This window comes from Vanellus vanellus, assembly GCF_965231255.1.
Source record: "Vanellus vanellus genome assembly, chromosome: 29".
Taxonomy (NCBI): domain Eukaryota; kingdom Metazoa; phylum Chordata; class Aves; order Charadriiformes; family Charadriidae; genus Vanellus; species Vanellus vanellus.
Genome location: NC_138934.1, coordinates 1,055,991 through 1,073,811, shown reverse-complemented (window position 1 = coordinate 1,073,811; position 17,821 = coordinate 1,055,991). Strand labels below are relative to the sequence as shown.

The following is a 17,821-nucleotide window of genomic DNA, read 5'->3' as shown; positions in this document are numbered from 1 at the left end:
GCAGCCCTCCAGCTCTCCCAGCCCTCCATCCGCACAGTACCTGCCACCAGGAGGGGAGCCTGTCTCCGGCAGAGACAGCAGCTCCCAAGCTGCCCCATTCCCTGGGCGGTGCCAGAGCTCCAGCACGTGGAGCCAGGCCTCTCATCCCTGGCGGCAGACGGGGGTTCCCAAGGGAAAGGGAGGCCAGGGCATACACGCAGGCTGCCCTGCAGCTGCCAGGTGCCAGAGCGGAGGCCATCAGAGGGACCGTGGCTGAGCAGACATCAAGCCTCCCGCAGCTACATCACCACCTTGTAGGTCGTGCCGAAGCGCTGTGCCTGAGTGCCACCACTCTCCCAGGGCTGGGGCCAATGGCAGCCAGTCAGCAGGAGGTGCTGTGCCTCCTGGGATTGGCACAAGAGCTGTGCAACCTCTCGTGTGGCAAGGAAATCTCCCCGGGCTGGGAACCCTGGGTCACAAACAGCCCCCCTCCACTGGGCTCCACGCTCCCATCAGCGGGCTCCGGGGGCCAGGCAGCGGACTACCAGAGAACCATGAGCGCTGCCAAGGGCAGGACTGTGAAGGGGAGGAGGGCTACCAGCCAGCCCTGCCACGTCCTGCAGAGGCCAAAGCTCCTCTTCTCCCTCCCCGGTCCCAAATCTGGGTTCTTTACCCAGTGTGCAAGCCAGTAACACCCAGAGCAGAGGTATTTCCAAGTTTATTCCATTAAAGCACAGAAATGGGGTGCTCGTCCAAACAGGAGCACATCATACTTTCAAAAATCTCCACTTTTATACATTGATTATTACACATTCAAACAATTAATACATATGCATTTTCATCCTGTTTAATGATTGGTTGAGATTTCTTCGCTTCCTATGTAAATTAGTGCACAGACACTGTCTTCTTCCATTGTTCTCTTTTGAGTAGGTGGTATCATTTGTGTAGGCGCTCAAGGAGTCCTGTGCTCACGACCTCCCCCTGCCAAAATTACCTTTTACCTACTTCTCCTCTGATCTTGACAGTTCCAAGTGCTTTTCTCGGTTTGCTGACCAGTCCTACAGTTCATCCCTCTCTTGACAGGAATGCCCTGCGTATCAACAATGCTACTTGAACAGCAGAAGGTTTCCTGGGTTACTTCCCATCAGGGAAAACCCAAATCCATGCAAGATCTTGTTCAACTGTCCTATTTCTATTGCCTCTCGTATATTTCTGCCGTCAAATTAGAAGGCAAATTAATTTCTCTTATTCTCTTTTGACTGATTCCCTGGCCAATCAATATACCACGGAGGAGACTGCATACCGTGCCATTCTCCTTGTTCTGCAGTCTTCCAAACGGAACTGACCTGCATTCCCCAGAAGAATCGATCACATGGTCCTCTTTGCTTAGTCAATCCAGGTTGCTGGGTCTCATCAGTACGCCAACGCCAATTTTTAGAATCATTCCCCAGAATCTTCCATTTCCCTAATCCAAACACCCTTTCCTTTTTCAAATTCAATCTTAATATCCTGCTTCCATTCATTAACATGGTATCAAAAGTCCGACATGCTGTAATTTAACTCACGTTCTGGATTTTCCGAAATCACTGGATTACCTGAAAAACTACATTAGTATTACAGATACGTAGGTTTTGATAAATCAGCATCAGCAACGTCACCCTGAAGTTCATTTTCAACTCTTTCCATTTCTTTAACACAAAATTCAGCTCAAATAAAATCTCTATGAATCCATAGGTGACTATCATTCTTTTAAACCATATGGAAGCTTATCGCAGGGAACATAGCCCACATTGCCATTTCTGGGCCCGGGGGGCTCCCTGTCTGTGGGAAGTTTGTGTCCCACGCTGCATCTGGCAGTGCCTGGTGCCTTGTTCCGCACCCTGGAAGGGGCATTGGAGAGAGGCTGTCTCTGACCTCGTGCTGAGGTCACCGCTGTGTGAATGGTGTGCTCCAACCAGCCCAAGCCTTTCCTCCTGGTGTCAGGACCCTTGCAAGGGTCCTTGCAAGCCCACGGGGAGAGGGAGAGCAGCTCCTCCAGGGTAGCGCTGCAAAATCTGCAGGGGCAAAGCCACCGCAGGGAGTCGGGTGGTTTGCCTGTGGGAGGTGAGAGAAAGCCCAGCTGGTCTTGCTCCCGCTGCCTAAGGAGCACCTGTAGGAGTCACGCCTGCCCGTGGCCTCGTGCTCTGCTTGCAACAAAGGGCTTTGGATGCCGTCTCTGTGGGGAGAAAGAGCAGCCTAGGTGATGCCTGTGTCTTCTTTGCTCTCTTCTTCCCCTGGGAACTCTCCTCTAACTAGTGTGGCCGAGCGAGTTCTGGCAAAGGGCAAACAGATAACTGAGCTGCCCAGCACGACCGACGGGAAGCACCACAGTGCGTACTTAAGTGAATGCAAAGCCATCGTGGAATCGGTGCTTGTGCCTTTGGCTCACCACTACCTGGCAACAGGCGATGCTGCCAGAGCCTTTTACTATCTTCTGGAGTGTGTGGCTGCCTACCTGCATGTCTCCGACAGCTACACGGTGAGTTGCCGCGCTTGCCAGTCCCCACTGTGCATGGAGTCCTCTCGGTCGCCTGGCTCTGGGCAGGGCACCTTTGCCGTTGCAATAGGACATGCCTTAAGAAGGCCTTGGAAGGGCAATGCTGGGGTCGGACCCTGACTTTTTCCTCCGGTTTGCCTCTTCTGCGGCAAGAGACACAGGCCACCGTGCCCTTAGCACGAGGGGCATTAGCAGGGAGGCGGTCGGAAGGATCCCTGGTGCCTGTGCTCTGAGCTGGTGTGACAGCGTGTGAGCGGGCAGCACCAGGGGAGAAACAGGCCTTCTTAAGGCAGATGCCAGCGGCAGTGGGGGAGGACAAGGCTGGCTGAGGGCTCTGCACCCATGCTCACCTGCTCTCTGTGTGCTTGTGCACAGGCCCTCGTGAAGCTGAACGAAGCAGAGGTCCTGAGGAACTTCTTAAAGAAGAAAGTGAGGGTGATAGCCCACTTTGACGAGGCCACCTTCTTCAGCCTCAAAGGGGAGGTAAAGAGACGGGGAGTCCTGGAGGGATCTCCTGGGAGATGGAGCTGGATGCCTTCCCCAATTGCAGGGGATATCCCTGGCATCTCCAGCCACCGACACGTTCCTGCAGTCTCTTGGGCAACGAGAGCAGATCAGAGTGTTTCTCTTTTCCTGAGCAGGTTTGCTGCCGTATGCAATGCACGAAGCTGGCCGAGCAAATGATCAGGGAGACTTTGAGACTGCTCAACAGGGAGTTTCCCCGCACCTGCATTGGAGCCTTTCTGAAGTCTCAGGTGGAAAAGCTGCTGTGTGGTGAGGTGTGGTGTGGTGTGAGAATGAAGCAGCTCAGGGGACGACACACTTTTTCTTGCCGGTTGCCCGCTTTGCTTGGCTCCCCTAGCACTCTAGTGCCAACAGGCCCTGTGGAGCGCTCGGCCTCCCCCGGTAGCGCTTCTTTGCCCCCTTCCACTCTGGCAGCCCTCTTAAGACAGATACCAGCGGCAGTGGGGGAGGACAAGGCTGGCCGTGGCCTCTGCACCCACGCTCACCTGCTCTCTGTGTGCTTGCCCACAGGCCCTCGTGAAGCTGGACGAAGCTTCATGCAGCGACATGCCTTCAGGATTATTCTCATAAGATCCCACTGCCTGCTTCCAACTCAACCAATCCGAAGTAGTCAAAGGTACGTGTACAAACACAGGATTGCCATCAGGACCAACAGCCTGAATTACTGTTTATGTCTTCTAGTTCTTCCAGGCACAGGAATTAATACTTCACCCTCCTCACTTGAATAATCAATATGAGCTTGTTTTGGGGAGGCTGCCAACAATTGCACAGCCTCCTTCGGATTTCCTGATTCATTTCTTCCCATTCCACAATCAGTACAAAGAGAATTCTTTTGTTCCTTCTTATTCAAAACATATATCCCAACCTGAGGTTTAGTATCCACTAAACCACATTTCTTTCTAACATCCCAGTTACTTCTCAGAGCAAACCCAAGGTATTTCATTCCCTTTTTCAGTTGGGCGACAAAACAACATTAATTGCAATGCAGTATTACATTTGAAAGACCCATTTTCTGGCCATTTTTTACAATCCTCCAATCCATATTGTGGCCACCATTGATTACAATATCACTTGAATTTATCTTTAGTCATGGGCTCTCCTCCAAATTTATTCAAGTCTTTACGATGCGGCTGTCACCTGAGAAACAGCAGCACCCATGGCTGTACCGAAAAACAATTCCCTTATTCAGTGTTGCCTAAAAACCCAAGGAGGACTCGAACCCCCAAAGGGGACTCGAACCCCCGCTCTAGACGGGGGCTGCAGGCAAGGCCTGGGAGGCAGAAGAGGGGCAACACGGCCCCAAGGGCCCGGGGCTCGGCGCAGCTCCCGCTCTCTGCACTGCCAGGAAATTTTTGAGTTCGGGCCCTTCTCTCTGTCTGCCTGTCTGTCCCTTCCGGCCTTCCTCTCCTCTAGCTCCAGCCACTCGCCTGTCCTCGCCTCAGGGGCAGCCCCGGCCCTCCCCTCAGCCGGTTGCAGCTGGAGCCCAGACTGCAGCTCCAGACCCAACATGGCCGCCGGGCCACCCTGGGCCACGGGACTACAGCTCCCAGCATGCCCTGGGACTACAGCTCCCAGCGTGCTGCGGGGCACACCTTCCTGCCCTCCGCCCCTGTAGGCCCAGCGGCCCCGCCCCCCCCCAACCACAGACACTTCCCTGGGGCTGCCCCAGCACAGGGCCAGGCCCTGGAGCCCCTGTGGGGCCGAGAGGAGGAGCAGGAGAGAGGGAGAGAGCGGCAGAGAAGGCTGGGACGGGACGGCAGAGTGGCTGGAGGGGATGGCAGAGGGACAGAGAGCTGAAAATGTGCGCTTGGAGCCTTCTTGGCCGCTTACCCTTTGATTTCAATGGGGTGCTCTACTCTGAATATTTCAGTGTTTCTGCTGAGGGATCACAGTTAAAAGGATAAAGCAGATGGTCCTCACCCACATGCACACCTTCCTCCCCCTGCTCCCGGTGGACAGACAAAATCTTGGGGCTGCGTTGTTTTACTAAAGGTGTGGGAGATATCCAGCGTCAGGGGAGCTGTACAGCCAATGGCTGCGGGTGCCAGGGCCTTGACCAGCGTCACCTGGAAGGGGAAAAAGCAAAAAAGGTGCCCATGGGGCACGTTCCCAAGGACATTTATTTGTAATTTCTCATTGTACATTGCTGTAGGTGTGCCTTGGAACGCTCAGCCCGCAATACTTCGTCCTCTTCCTCCCCCGCTTCCTTTGCCTGATCATCTTCCTCCTGTTCCTACTCCTCCTCGCTGTCATTCTTTTACCCTTCTTCTCCTTCTGTCTTTCCTCCTGTTTGTCGTTGCTGTAGTCATCCTCCTTCTCCTCCTCTTCCTCCCCCTTTCTCCACTCCGCCTCCACAACTTCATCCTAACCCTCCTTCTCCTGTTAGTTGTCCTTCTCCTATTCATCCTCTTGTTCATCCTCTTCTTGCTTCTCCTCCTCTTTCTTCCCCTCTTTTTCCTGCACCTCCTCCACTGCCTTCTCTTTTTTCTGTTCCTCTTCATCCTGGATGTCATCCTCCTCTTCCTTCTCTTTGTCTTCCTCCTCCTCCTCCTCTTCCCATTCCTCTTCATTCTCCTTTTCCTTGCTCCTTCTGCTCTTCCTGCCACCTTCTCCTCCTCCTGCCCCTCTACCTCCTCCTTCTCGTCCTGCTCCCCTTCCTCCTCTTTTTTTCTCTTCTTTCCCACATTTTCCTCTTCTTCCTGTTGTGTCTCTTGTTGCTCTTCCTTCTGTTCCTCCTCCTTCTCCTCCATCTTCTCTTCCTCTTTTCCCTCCTGCTCCTAGTGCTGTGCTGCTTGTTCCTCTTCTGACAGTTCCTTGTGTTCCTCCTCCACCTCTTCTCCTCCTCTTGCTCCTCCTCATGTTCTGTCTTCCTTCTTTTCTTTCTCTTCTTCCTCCTTGTTCTCATTCTCATTCTGTGTTCCTCATCCTCTTCATCCACTTCCTCTTCCTCCTTTGCCATCCACCAGTTCCTCCTGTTTGTCCTCCTTCTTTTTCTCTTCCTCTTGTGTGTCCCGCTGTAGATTCTCTGTGAGGGGGTCATCCCAGCGTGGTTGGCTGGGTGCCAGCATGACTATGGTGGCTCGGGTTGGTCTCTGTCAGCACACGACTCAGTGACAGATAAAGGGATTCCCCTTTAAGAAACGCTTTTCCATCTGCCCTTTTCTCTTGTCAACATGAGAAACGTTGAGATTAAGTGAGATTACAAGCAAATTTGCATTCAAATGCTTTCCGTTACTACCAAGCAGGTAATGATTTGAGCATCCACACTACCTTTTGGTTTTTTTTTCTTTTGAGGCAATGTTTCCATTTGGCTTTGCCAAATTTAAAACCCATCCAGGTTTACCTCATTCAATAATTAATGGATTCTGGATCTGGGTACAGGATCAGCATCAAAGGCAGATGAACAGGCAGTGTCCTCCTCGGATGCCTGCCGTTGAAGAAAGAGGGCTGACCCTTTAATCCCTCAGCTTTGAGACTGAGCATGAGGAAGATGGGATGGAATACCCTCTTGGTCAGATTTGGGTCACCTGTCCTGTCTGCTCCTCCACACAGTTGTGACCCCACTGTGCTTTTCCCCTTCCACCCCCCCCAACAGAACAAATACCAAAGTTAGCTGACCTTCGTTGTTATAGTAACAAGTGTAAGCAAGAGCCTCTCTGCATACCATCCCTTGGAATAACTATAAACATAGGTCTTATCATTCTGGCAGCAAATAGTTTCTGCACTATATGCTGTTAATTTCAGTAGTTAGAAGAGGCTCAGCTAAAAAGTGAAGTTACTGAACTGAAAATTGGTCCCGTTTTACCTCAAACCAGGACAGGCGCAGATGGAAATATTTGACACGGTTTTGATTTAGTAGCAATTCAAAATTTATTAACCGATTTAAGGATCTACAAGATGATGTAACAAAATAACTGAACAGTGACTTAGTTACAGATTCAAGAATGGTATGATTCACATTAACTTACTATAAGGTATCTTAAATCAATACATATACTTGTAAGCACAAACATACAAACACCCACCACTTGAGGAGTCGCACACACACCTACACCCGAAGTTTTAGCTACTGGGACTAAAGGTGTCTTTGCACAAAGACAAGTATTAGGTCCAGTACAGTATAAGAACATCCACGCTCATAAGAGTTGATGTGTATATTGAAACATAGAATCATCTAGGTTGGAAAGGACCATCGAGTCAAACTGTTAACCTAACCCCCACTAAAACATGTCCCTCAGCACCACATCTTCCTACCTTTTAAACACCTCCAGGGGTGGTGATTCAACCACTTCCCTTGGCAGTCTGCTCCAATGTTTCATAACCCTTTCTGTGGAGAAATCTTTCCTAATACCCAATCTAAATCTCCCCTGGTGCAACTTGAGGCCGGTTCCTCTTGTGTTATTGCTTGTTACTCGCTAGAAGAGACCAACCGCCCCCTCTCTACAACCTCCTTTCAGGGAGCTGTAGAGAGTCATAAGGTCTCCCCTCAGCCTCCTCTTCTCCAGGCCAAATACCCCAGGTCCCTCAGCCACTCTCATAAGACTTGTTCTCTAGAGCCCTCACCAGCTTTGTTGATATTCTCTGGAGCCTCAATCACTTTCTTGTAGTGAGGGGCCTAAAAATGAACACAGTATTTGGGGTGGGGCCTCACTAGTGTCACGTCGATTGGGAAAATCACTTCCCTAGTCCTGCTTGCCATAATATTCCTGATACAGGCCAGGATGCTACTGGCCTTCTTGGTGATTTGGGGACACGGACATATTCAGTCGGCTCTCCCAGTGTCTCTCTGGCCTCCTGTTGCCACTCCCAGAAGTTGGGAGGCACCTCAGCCCTGCACTCCATTGCCCTGCTCAGCACTTAGCTGAGGTGCCCCAAGGCATGAGGAATGGACATAGGGACCTCAGTTCACGCAACCACATCCCATGCTGCATTCAGGTGGTGTCCCACTGAAAGGTACTCTCAGCATGAAGCGACCTCAAGACACAGTCGTTCCCATGAGCCTTCAAGGCACCCCAGAAATACTTGACAGCATTTGTTCTCACTCATGTTCATCTCACCGCATGTACATGATGTCTCATTTCCTAGACTCACAGAAAGGTCCAATGCCCCTTGTCCTCTCACTACAGGCGCTGACAAAAATCTCTCTCCATTTTTCTTATAAGCTCTCTTCATATATGGAAAGGCTCCAATAAGGTCCCCCCGGAGCCTTCTCTTGTCCAGGCTCAACAACCCCAACTCTCTCAGCCTTTCTTTGTAGCAGAGCTGTCCCAGCCCTCAGGTCATTTTCAAGGCCCTCCTCTGCACCCGCTCTAACAGGCCCATGTCTTCCTGGTGCTGAGGGCCCCAGAGCTGGATGCAATGCTCCAGGTGAAGCCTCAGGAGACCAAAGTAGAGGGCCAGAATCCCCTCCCTTGACCTGCTGGCCACGCTTCTTTTGATGCAGCCCTGGATATGCGTGGCTTTCTGGGATGCAAGTGCACATTGCAAGTTCATATCCGATTTTTTGTCCACCAGTATCCCCGAGTCCTTCTCAGCAGGGCTGCTTTCAATTCATTCATCCCCCAGGCTGTATTGAGATCAGGGATTGCCCCAACCCAGGTGCAACACCCTGCACTTGACCTTATTGAACTTCTTGAGGTTTGCACAGACCCACTCCTCAAGCCTGTCAAGGTCTCTCTCAGAATTACAACCCTTCCCTCTAGAGAATCAGCTGCACCGCCCAGGTTGGTCTCCTCTGCAAACTTGCTGAGGGCGCACTCGATCCCACTCTCTGTGTCATCGAAGAAGATATTATATAGTTTTTGTCCCAGTATGGACCCTTGAGGGACACCACTCGTTACTGGCTTTCACTTGGACATGGAGTCAGTCACTGCAACTCTTTGCACATGGCCATTCAGCCAATTCCTTAGCCATCTACCTGTCCATCCATAAACCCCGTACCTCTCCAATTTCGTGGCAAGAATGGTGGGGGAGACTGTCTGAATGGTCTTACCAGACTCTTAGTAAAAGACATCCGTAGCTGTCCCCATGTCCACTGAACCTGTTACTGCATTAGAGAAGGCCACTATTTGAGTCAGGCACGATTTGTCCTTGGTGAAACCATGTTGCCTCTCTAATCATCATCCCTCTGTTTTCCATATGTTTCAACCTCTTTTCAAGGAGATTCTGCTCCATGATCTTACATCTGTACAATGGAAACATGGACTTCTGTCCTAGTCATTTGGTGTCCCTCTCTGGAGGGACAACCTACCTGTGTGCTCTGGGGTGAGAGGCCAGTGCTGGTAATGGGGGTTGTTCTTGTTTGGTCTGTGATGGTGGCCTTGGGGCAGCTTCCTTGGGGTGTCCAGCGACCATGGGCACAGAGCAAAGCCTCTTCCGCTAGGCCTTCCTCTCTGTTCCAGAAGGCCTGGCAGTGCAACGACACGTCCACATGCCCCCACTGCACACTCACAGAGTTCAGCTATTCACTGCAGATTTTTCTCCTGGCACTTTCTTGGGCATGTTCTTGACAGCAACTCTGAAAGAAGGCCTAAGCCTTCACGGAATCACGGAATCACGGAGTTTTCAGAGTTGGAAGGGACCTCGAGAGATCATCTAGTCCAACTCTCCTGCTAAAGCAGGATTGCCCAGAGCACATTACTCAGGACTGCATCCAGGAACGTCTTGAAAATCTCCAGAGAAGGGGACGCCACAACCTCCCTGGGCAGCCTGTGCCAGTGCTCTGTCACCCTCACCGTAAAGAAGTTTTTCCGTGTATTTGAACGGAACTTCCTATGTTCTAACTTGTGCCCATTGCCCCTCGTCCTGTCGCTGGGAACCATTGAAAAGAGCCTGGCTCCATCCTCCTTCAACCCACCCTTTAGATACTTGTATGCCATAATAAGGTCTCCCCTCAGCCTTCTCTTCTCCAGGCTAAAGAGTCCCAGCTCTCTCAGCCTTTCCTCATAAGGGAGATGCTCCGATCCCTTAATCATCTTAGTTGCCCTTTGTTGGACTCTCTCCAGCAGTTCCCTGTCCCTCTTGAACTGGGGAGCCCAAAACTGGAAGCAGTATTCCAGTTGTGGCCTCACCAGTGAAAAGTAGAGGGGGAGAATGACCTCCTTCGACCTTACTGGCCGCACTCTTCCCTATGCAGCCCAGGATTCCATTGGCCTTTTTGGCAACAAGGGCACATTGCTGGGTCATGGATAATTTACTATCTACCGGGACCCCCAGATCCTTCTCCTCAGAACTACTTCCCAGCAGGTCCGCCCCTAACCTATATTGGTGCTTTGCATTCTTCCTCCTCCTCAGGCACTACGCTCAGGAGATCCCCTTGTAGGATGGAAACACTGTTATGGAGGCCAGCTCTCTCACACAAGCGCACATTGCGTGTCCCTGCCTGCTGTCACAGAACTGCCACACAGCATTACTGTCACCAAGCTGCAAGAGCAATCCTTCCTTCACCATCAGTTCCCAGTGCTGACGGTCTTTGGCAGCGCTGCTGTGATGGAACGGCTTTCCCCTCCACTTCTGCAAACAGGCAGTGCCACTGCAGCACCAGGGAGGTCTCAGAGGAAGGATCTCAGAGAAACAGTTCACCGCAGGATCCTTTATTATTTTTTAAAGCAGAGAGAACATGGCTCTCTCATGCACAGTCTGTGGGTAACACTAGGCAGGTAGATGCCAAGTTAGAAGTGGGATAAAGAATGACAAAGTATTGTAAGAAGTAAAACACAGCAAAAACCCTACACCACCACCATCTAAAGAAGGCTGTCTGGGCCAGTGATGGGTTACATTACGAGTGATATGTGTAAGAAAATGGAGAGATTATTACTTGAAAAATCCTGCCAGTCATCAGTTTCCACACCGCACCTGTGAGCTCCTGGTTCCTCATGCTGTAGATGAGGGGGTTCAATGCTGGAGGCACCACTGAGTACAGCACTGCAACCACCAGGTCAAGGGATGGGGAGAAGACGGAGGGGGGCTTCAGGTAGGCAAACATGGCAGTGCTGATAAACAGGGAGACGACGGCCAGGTGAGGGAGGCACGTGGAAAAGGCTTTGTGCTGTCCCTGCTCAGAGGGGATCCTCAGCACGGCCCTGAAGATCTGCACATAGGACAGCACAATGAACACAAAACACACAAATGCAACTAAAAGACTAACCAGGAGAACCCCAGCTTCCCTGAGGTAGGAATGTGAGCAGGAAAGCATGAGGATGTGGGGGATTTCACAGAAGAACTGGTTGATGGCATTGCCTTGGCAGAGTGGTATGGAAAATGTGTTGACTGTGTGCAGCACAGCATTGAGAAAGCCACTGCCCCAGGCAGCTGCTGCCATGCGGACACAAGCTCTGCTGCCCAGCAGGGTCCCGTAGTGCAGGGATTGGCAGATGGCAACGTAGCGGTCGTAAGCCATCACGGTGAGAAGATAAAACTCTGCTGAAATGAAAAAGACAAACAGGAAGACCTGTGAAGAACATCCCAAGTAGGTGATGTCCCTGGTGTCCCAGAGGGAATTGACCATGGCTTTGGGGAGAGTGGTGGACATGGAGCCAAGATCAAGAAAAGAGAGGTTGAGGAGGAAGAAGTACATGGGGGTGTGGAGGTGGTTGTCGCAGGCTATGGCGGTGATGATGAGGCCGTTTGCCAGGAGGGCAGCCAGGTAGACGGCCAGGAAGAGCCAGAAGCGCATGAGCTGCAGCTCCCTCGTGTCTGCCAATGCCAAAAGGAGGAACCCAGTGATGAAGCTGCTGTTGGACATTTGCTTCTTTTGGGCATGGAGCACTGTTGTAGGAGAAAAAGACAGTGACAAGTTAGGGGAGACTTCTGTGTGCAAAATCAAAACCATTTCTCATAGACCCTCCCCCTGTCACACAGAGACACACTTTTCCTTTTCTAGGAGAGCTTCCTTCAGCTCTGTGGCTGGAGCCCTGGCTGGTGCTGGCCAAGTGTGCAAGGAAGAGCAGGGCCTCTCTCCATGGGCTCTTGGAAAATCAGCCCTGCTCTGCAACAGTGGGTTCATGGGAATATGGGGCAGGGGCCAGTCCTGCTCTTCAACTTTGTCAGATGGAACCACTGCTAACGCACAAGGCCTTGTCAGCATCTGTCCTCCCAGTGCTAAGGAACTGGGATGGTAAGGGCAGTTTAAGGGTTCTTTACGGCTTCCCCCCCATCTGCCCTGGGCAGTTTTCTTGGATCTCAGAAACCCTCAGCATTTCTGCTGAACCCAGGGAGAAGAGAACGAGCCCTGTCAGGCAAGAGGGTTGCCTGTGGGTTGGGGCAGCGTGTGGAGAGCTGGTATGTCCCTCCACCTGGTTCCCAGGCTCCCTGTGCTCGCACCTTTCAGAGATGGAGCGTGATCATACTCCCACACTACCCTGAAAAGTCACCCGACGTTACTGAGAACAGAGGGGTCTACTGCAGACTAACAAAATGTCTCCCCTTTCTATAGCTCTCAGAACCCTGCTTCTAGCCAAGGACACACATGGCTCATTTCACACACACACCCCCCAAGACCATTTCCTCAGCCATTGCATCTCTGCGCTTCGCCACGGGGCTTTCAGATAACACAAAGCTTCTGTGGGAAAGGTTTGCATCCTGCAGGGCAATGGACAGCTTGGGGGGCCACTCTGAGGAGATGTCCAAGTGTCCTAATGACGATATCTCTGTAAGGGACATCAGCTCGTTCCCCGGCCCCACAGACACCATTGACCACAACCCCACACGTGAGAGGAACGCTGGGACTTTTGTCCCATGGTCACCCTTGCGTGGGAGGACACACAAGATCAGTGTGTGACCCTACATCTGAAATTCCCATCCCCAGAGAGCCTCACGGAAGGAAAGAGAGAAGGATAACAGTGACACAGACAAGTGGAGAAGCAAGGGCAAATGCAGCAAGGGTCCAGGTGAGAGTGGCAAGGGCAGAGGCAGCTGCTCCCTCAGGACAGCGTTACCCTTACCCAGCTGGGCACGCCACCTCCCAGGCACCAGCACTGCTGGGCCGTTGCTCTCAGCCCCCGCGCTCTGCAGAGGGCACTGGGCGTGTGGCTGGAGAGCTGCACCATGGCTCTGCTGGAGCTCCGGCTGTGGAGGAGGTGGTTCATGTCTTGGCCCCACAGCCCTGAGGGCAGGGGCTTTTCTGGGTGGGAGGGTAGGCAAAGGGGGCTTGCTCAGAGGAAGGCATCACACCGAGGTTTCTCCCTCCCAAAACATTTCTGCTTTCAGTTTCCTCTCATTCCCTGATGACATGCATTCTGCCTGCCGATTCCCCTCCTGCAAGGTGTTTCCATGTCCTTTCTCTTTCAGCTCTCACAAACCCCATCCCGACCTCTGTGCGCTCACCTTGGCCCTCCAGAAACCTGCCTGTTTGCAGGGCACTGGCCGGGCTCACGGACCTGTTTGGAGCTTCAAAAGCTCAAAACTACCTGATGGGTGCAGCAAAGGTGATGCTGGTGCTGTCCACAGGCAGAGGAGTTGCTGAAGACACTTTGCCAGGTTTCTGTCAGATTTGATATCTCATGGTTCCAGCTCAGGAGTCTCAGTGACTTGTTCAAGCATGAGAGTTCCTTTTCTGTTTCTCCTCTCAAATTCCACAAGAGGAGGAAACTGAAAGCACAGACTCCCAAAAGCTCCTTATCTTTTTAGTAACCCCTGCCTTCACCTTCCCCTTGAAAAGTCCCTCAGAAATAGCCTGGGGTGACCTGGAGCTGTGACCAGCCCTGACCAAAGCAGCACCTTCTTGAGAGCAGAAGGACCCTCTCCTGCTGGGAGTTGCTTCTTCCATGCACAGCTTTTCCTTGCCCTGCCATTAGGAGCTCCCGGGGCAGGCTGAGTGCTGACCATGGCAGCAGACAAAGACCCTGCCGCGGCACGCAGCCCCCTGAGTCGCAAGGCACCATGTGCCCGCTTGGAAGGACGGCCCTGGGCACCTCTGGGTGCGCACCCAGCGTCACACTCTGCAGCCATCCCCGGGTGAAGTCAGCTGACATGCCCTGTCCCTCTGACGGTGCAGCAGGGAAGTCCTGCGCCAAAGCACATCCTGCTGCTCTACACTGGAGTCACGGTGAGAGTCCTCCTGACACATCCCATAGGCTGTGGGATGTGCCAGCTTTAGGAGATCATTCCAGCAACTGCAACCGTGTGTCCCTGCAGCCAGAGACTTACCCTGTTCAGGGCTGTGAAGGTGTTTCTCCGAGTAAGCTCTCCTCTGTCCTCCCACCCCACACTGCCTTCAACCTCTCTCTTACCTCCCGCCTCTCCCCTTGCTGCCTGCGGGCAGTGCCCTCAGCCCTGCTGCGCTGTGCAGAGGAGCTGCTCCTGGGCAGAGCTGTCTCTCTGCAGCGCTGCCCGCTTGCCAGGAGCTCCCTCCGGCCCAGCAGCCCGGCCCAGCTCAGCAGCAGAGGACCAGCCCAAGGCAGCACTTGCTCTGCCCCCTCTGGGCTCCCTCCAGCTGTCCCTGGGGCTTCAGGGGAACCTGCTGGGAGACAGGCTGAAGCAATCACCCACGTTCCCTCCCTCAGCTGGGGAGAGATACTTCTTGCCAGAAGTGTAATTCTCCTCTCCGAGTCAAAAGTACATCTAAATATCACATTTTTTGTCTTATTATTAGAGACAACACCCAGAAATTGACAGGCAGGGATGTCTTTTACCCCTGCTGTGGGAAGGGATTCATCTGAGTTAATGAACGCATCTCATCCTGTGTTTGTACTCCTGGGCCTCCCCCCATGTCTTCTACAAACACACAGGAGGTGGGATTCTTCCTTCCTCACTTCAGGTGAGCACAAAATAAGCACCTGCAGGTGACCTTTCTGAAGCTCCCATGCTAATTACTGGAGATGGAGGCCAGGAGTGAGGTGTTCAGATGCAAACACCTGGTGACATTGGAGTTTCCAGAAGTGGTCAAAGATACACACAGATAACTCTGTAATGGAGAAGTTCAAAGGACAGGGTAACGTCTTGGGAATTATATACGATTCTGGTGGGAAATACCTTTGTCCAACTGAAATGACAGCTGATGCCCAAATAAAGGCCAAAATTATTTGTGTTCAATCACACTGGGATCTTTACTCACTTCCTTGATGATACCATCAAGGAAAAGACCAATCATTTTCACAATGCACCTGGATACGTCTTGTCTTCAAGGTCAGCATCCTCCAAGCACAGCAATGGTCCATATCAAAACTCAACAGAAACTCAAAAAGGAATTCAAAGGCAACAAGATGAGCTTTTGGTACTTCAGGAACTGCTAAAGAAGAATCAGAGATGCTGTGTGACCACTGCTGAATCAGTAAGAGTAGGCATAGGTAGATCTGAGATCCTCCATGTGTCAGCCTGGACTACAACCAGCAAGGTCTCCCAGGCCTTTGTGCTTTGAGGCAGGACTCTGGAGGAGAACAACCAGGAGTGGATGGGGATCAAGGCAGTGGTTACCTGAGCAAACTACACCCATACCAGTCCACGGGACTGGAGGGGTTGTATCCAAGGATGCTGCCAGAGTGTTTTTTCCCCAGGAGGTGCTGGCCTCTTATGACCCCAGTAGGAAAGGCACTCAGACTCTGTAAAGTATCATTTAAAATGCTGTTCATTAGATCAGCACTATAAGGAGAGTATCATAGAGCTAATCTTGTGTCCCCTAGATGGTGGGAACCCCAGGTGGTGTAGCATTGAATGGGCCTTCGATCTGACTGCACAAACCATGCAGAGCCCATCCATAGAAGGCAGTGTCCTGTTTTGGTCATTCAAGCTACTATAAGATTTTCTTACAGGGAAACAACTCTATTTGTCATCTCTACAGTCAAACAGAAACAATGTTTTCTTGAGAACTTCTTGCTGTACTCTTAGACACAGGCAAGGCTGCGCAGGAGGCAGAATGTCCTGTACAGGGTGAATTATGGGTATGGGCCCACTGGGACCCCCATAAGCCCAGCATCAGCTTAGCTCTCCACCTTCTGGGACAAGGGAACATCCAAAAATATTACAGCCGGGACAACATGTGATGGTCAATCTACCCTCCATCAGTACTGTGCCCATGACTGTAATGAAACCTCGTGGCACAGTCTCCTGGGAAGATACCAATAGCAGGGGTGCAAAACACAGAAGTAGTGCACGGTGGATATTTCCATCTTTGTTATGGGGTAACGGGTCCGGAAAACTCCACCAGGACCAGTCTAATTTAGCTTTTTGTCATGCAGCTTCCTCCAAGCTGAAAGGAAGATGTATCATCCTACTGCTCTTGGCGGTTATAATGATACTTGTTTCCCTGGGAATGCCCACCTGTCTCAACTTGATTGGCAGTCAAGGAATCAGCCACAATTGTGTCAATGCAGATACACCACCTGTTCTGTTATTAACAGACAATAATATAAATGTGACCAGTAAAACACAACCGCCCGTTACTGAGGGATACGTATATAGTATGATTACTTACAATAACTCTTACAGGCCATATAGAAAATGCTGTAACGTGATTCACTGCTCAACACATGACATAGTCAAGGAACACTCTAGAGGGATGCAACATAATAGTAGGAACAATATCCCTCAAAATCACTAGGTTTACTAAGGAGTCTTACTGAGAAAACCCTGGAATGGCCACGGCCTCAAGCTCACAGTGTGCCAGAACCATGGGAACTCTCTCTGCCAGGGGAAATGTAAATCTTTCCACCGTGGTCATGCGTGGAAATAAAGTACATGTAAAGAATGAGTGGAGCTGCTACAAAGAGGAAGCTTGTGGCAAAGTTTTCCTACTTTGGGGAACGGTAGGGGAAGAAATTAAAACAGGGTGCCGGATGATCAATGGGTCCACCCACGAAAAGGCACATGAGATTTCTGTATACAACCTTACTTCAAACCCAATAGCAGACTGGGATACAACACTTTGTGCCACTGAAAGTAAATGGAGCTGTCAGCACAGCTTTACCTTAGTACAACCTGTTACTGCAATTTGCATGTGGGCTCGCGGTAACCTGGGACTCTCATTTAGATTTAAAATAGACATGCTTGAGCCTAGCACGACATTATCTCCCACTCCTCACTTAATGTCCACAGTGACTACAGGGGTCAAGGAAACTGTCCCAGCAAACTTTTGAAATGGGACCATATGTGATCAAAAATACAGGTAAACAACAAATAGTGTTTAACCAGGCATGGTCCCTCAAACAAGTGGAAATATCAATGCAGGTTAATATCTCTGCAATTAAACCTATGTGCTCACTATGTTTAAGTACATCCTATGCAGGATGGTTAGCGTGATTGCATGGACCAACCCTCACCTCTCCAAAACGATCAAGAAGAGATGTGACTGGTATCCAAGGAACAGGATTAGGGGCATTAAATAGCATGGACGTTGAAGTTTTAGCAACCAAAATAAACTCAGAAATAAGCCATTTATACAAATTAGAATGTCCATCGCAATCTTCCCTATGAGCACTGGGAACTAACTGGTGGCTCTTTTCTGATATATTACCCCAATGAGAAAAACATTAATGAAAAGGACCACCAACTAATTGTGAATGCTCTGAGTGTGACCAAAGTAATGTCTCTCTCACTCTTAGTTGTATTCAAGCCCAATTGTGAGTATAATCTACTGTGGCAGTGAATGTAAGAGAAGGTGAAGAGGGCACCATACCCACTGAAATTCAAATGGAATTTGAAAGGGAGTTCCAATCCTGGTGGTTTCTAGTCGACTATGACCCCACCGACAGTAAAGCCGAACTTGCGTTTTGACATGGTGCTTTGGTATGCTCCATCTACGCAATCATTGCACGGGGATATATGTTATAGTAAAACTGCTCTCTATCC

At 51.0% G+C, this 17,821-nt stretch overlaps 1 protein-coding gene across 1 annotated transcript; it reads right to left on the bottom strand.

Annotated features, from left to right (window-relative positions):
- Positions 1–10,817: 10,817 nt before the first annotated feature.
- On the bottom strand, positions 10,818–11,783 carry LOC309682460 (olfactory receptor 14A16-like; the record flags this gene model as incomplete). Its single annotated transcript, XM_082496551.1, has 1 exon — positions 10,818–11,783. The coding sequence occupies one exon, from the start codon at positions 11,781–11,783 to the stop codon at positions 10,818–10,820; it is 966 nt and encodes a 321-aa protein (XP_082352677.1).
- Between the last annotated feature and the right edge of the window lie 6,038 nt (positions 11,784–17,821).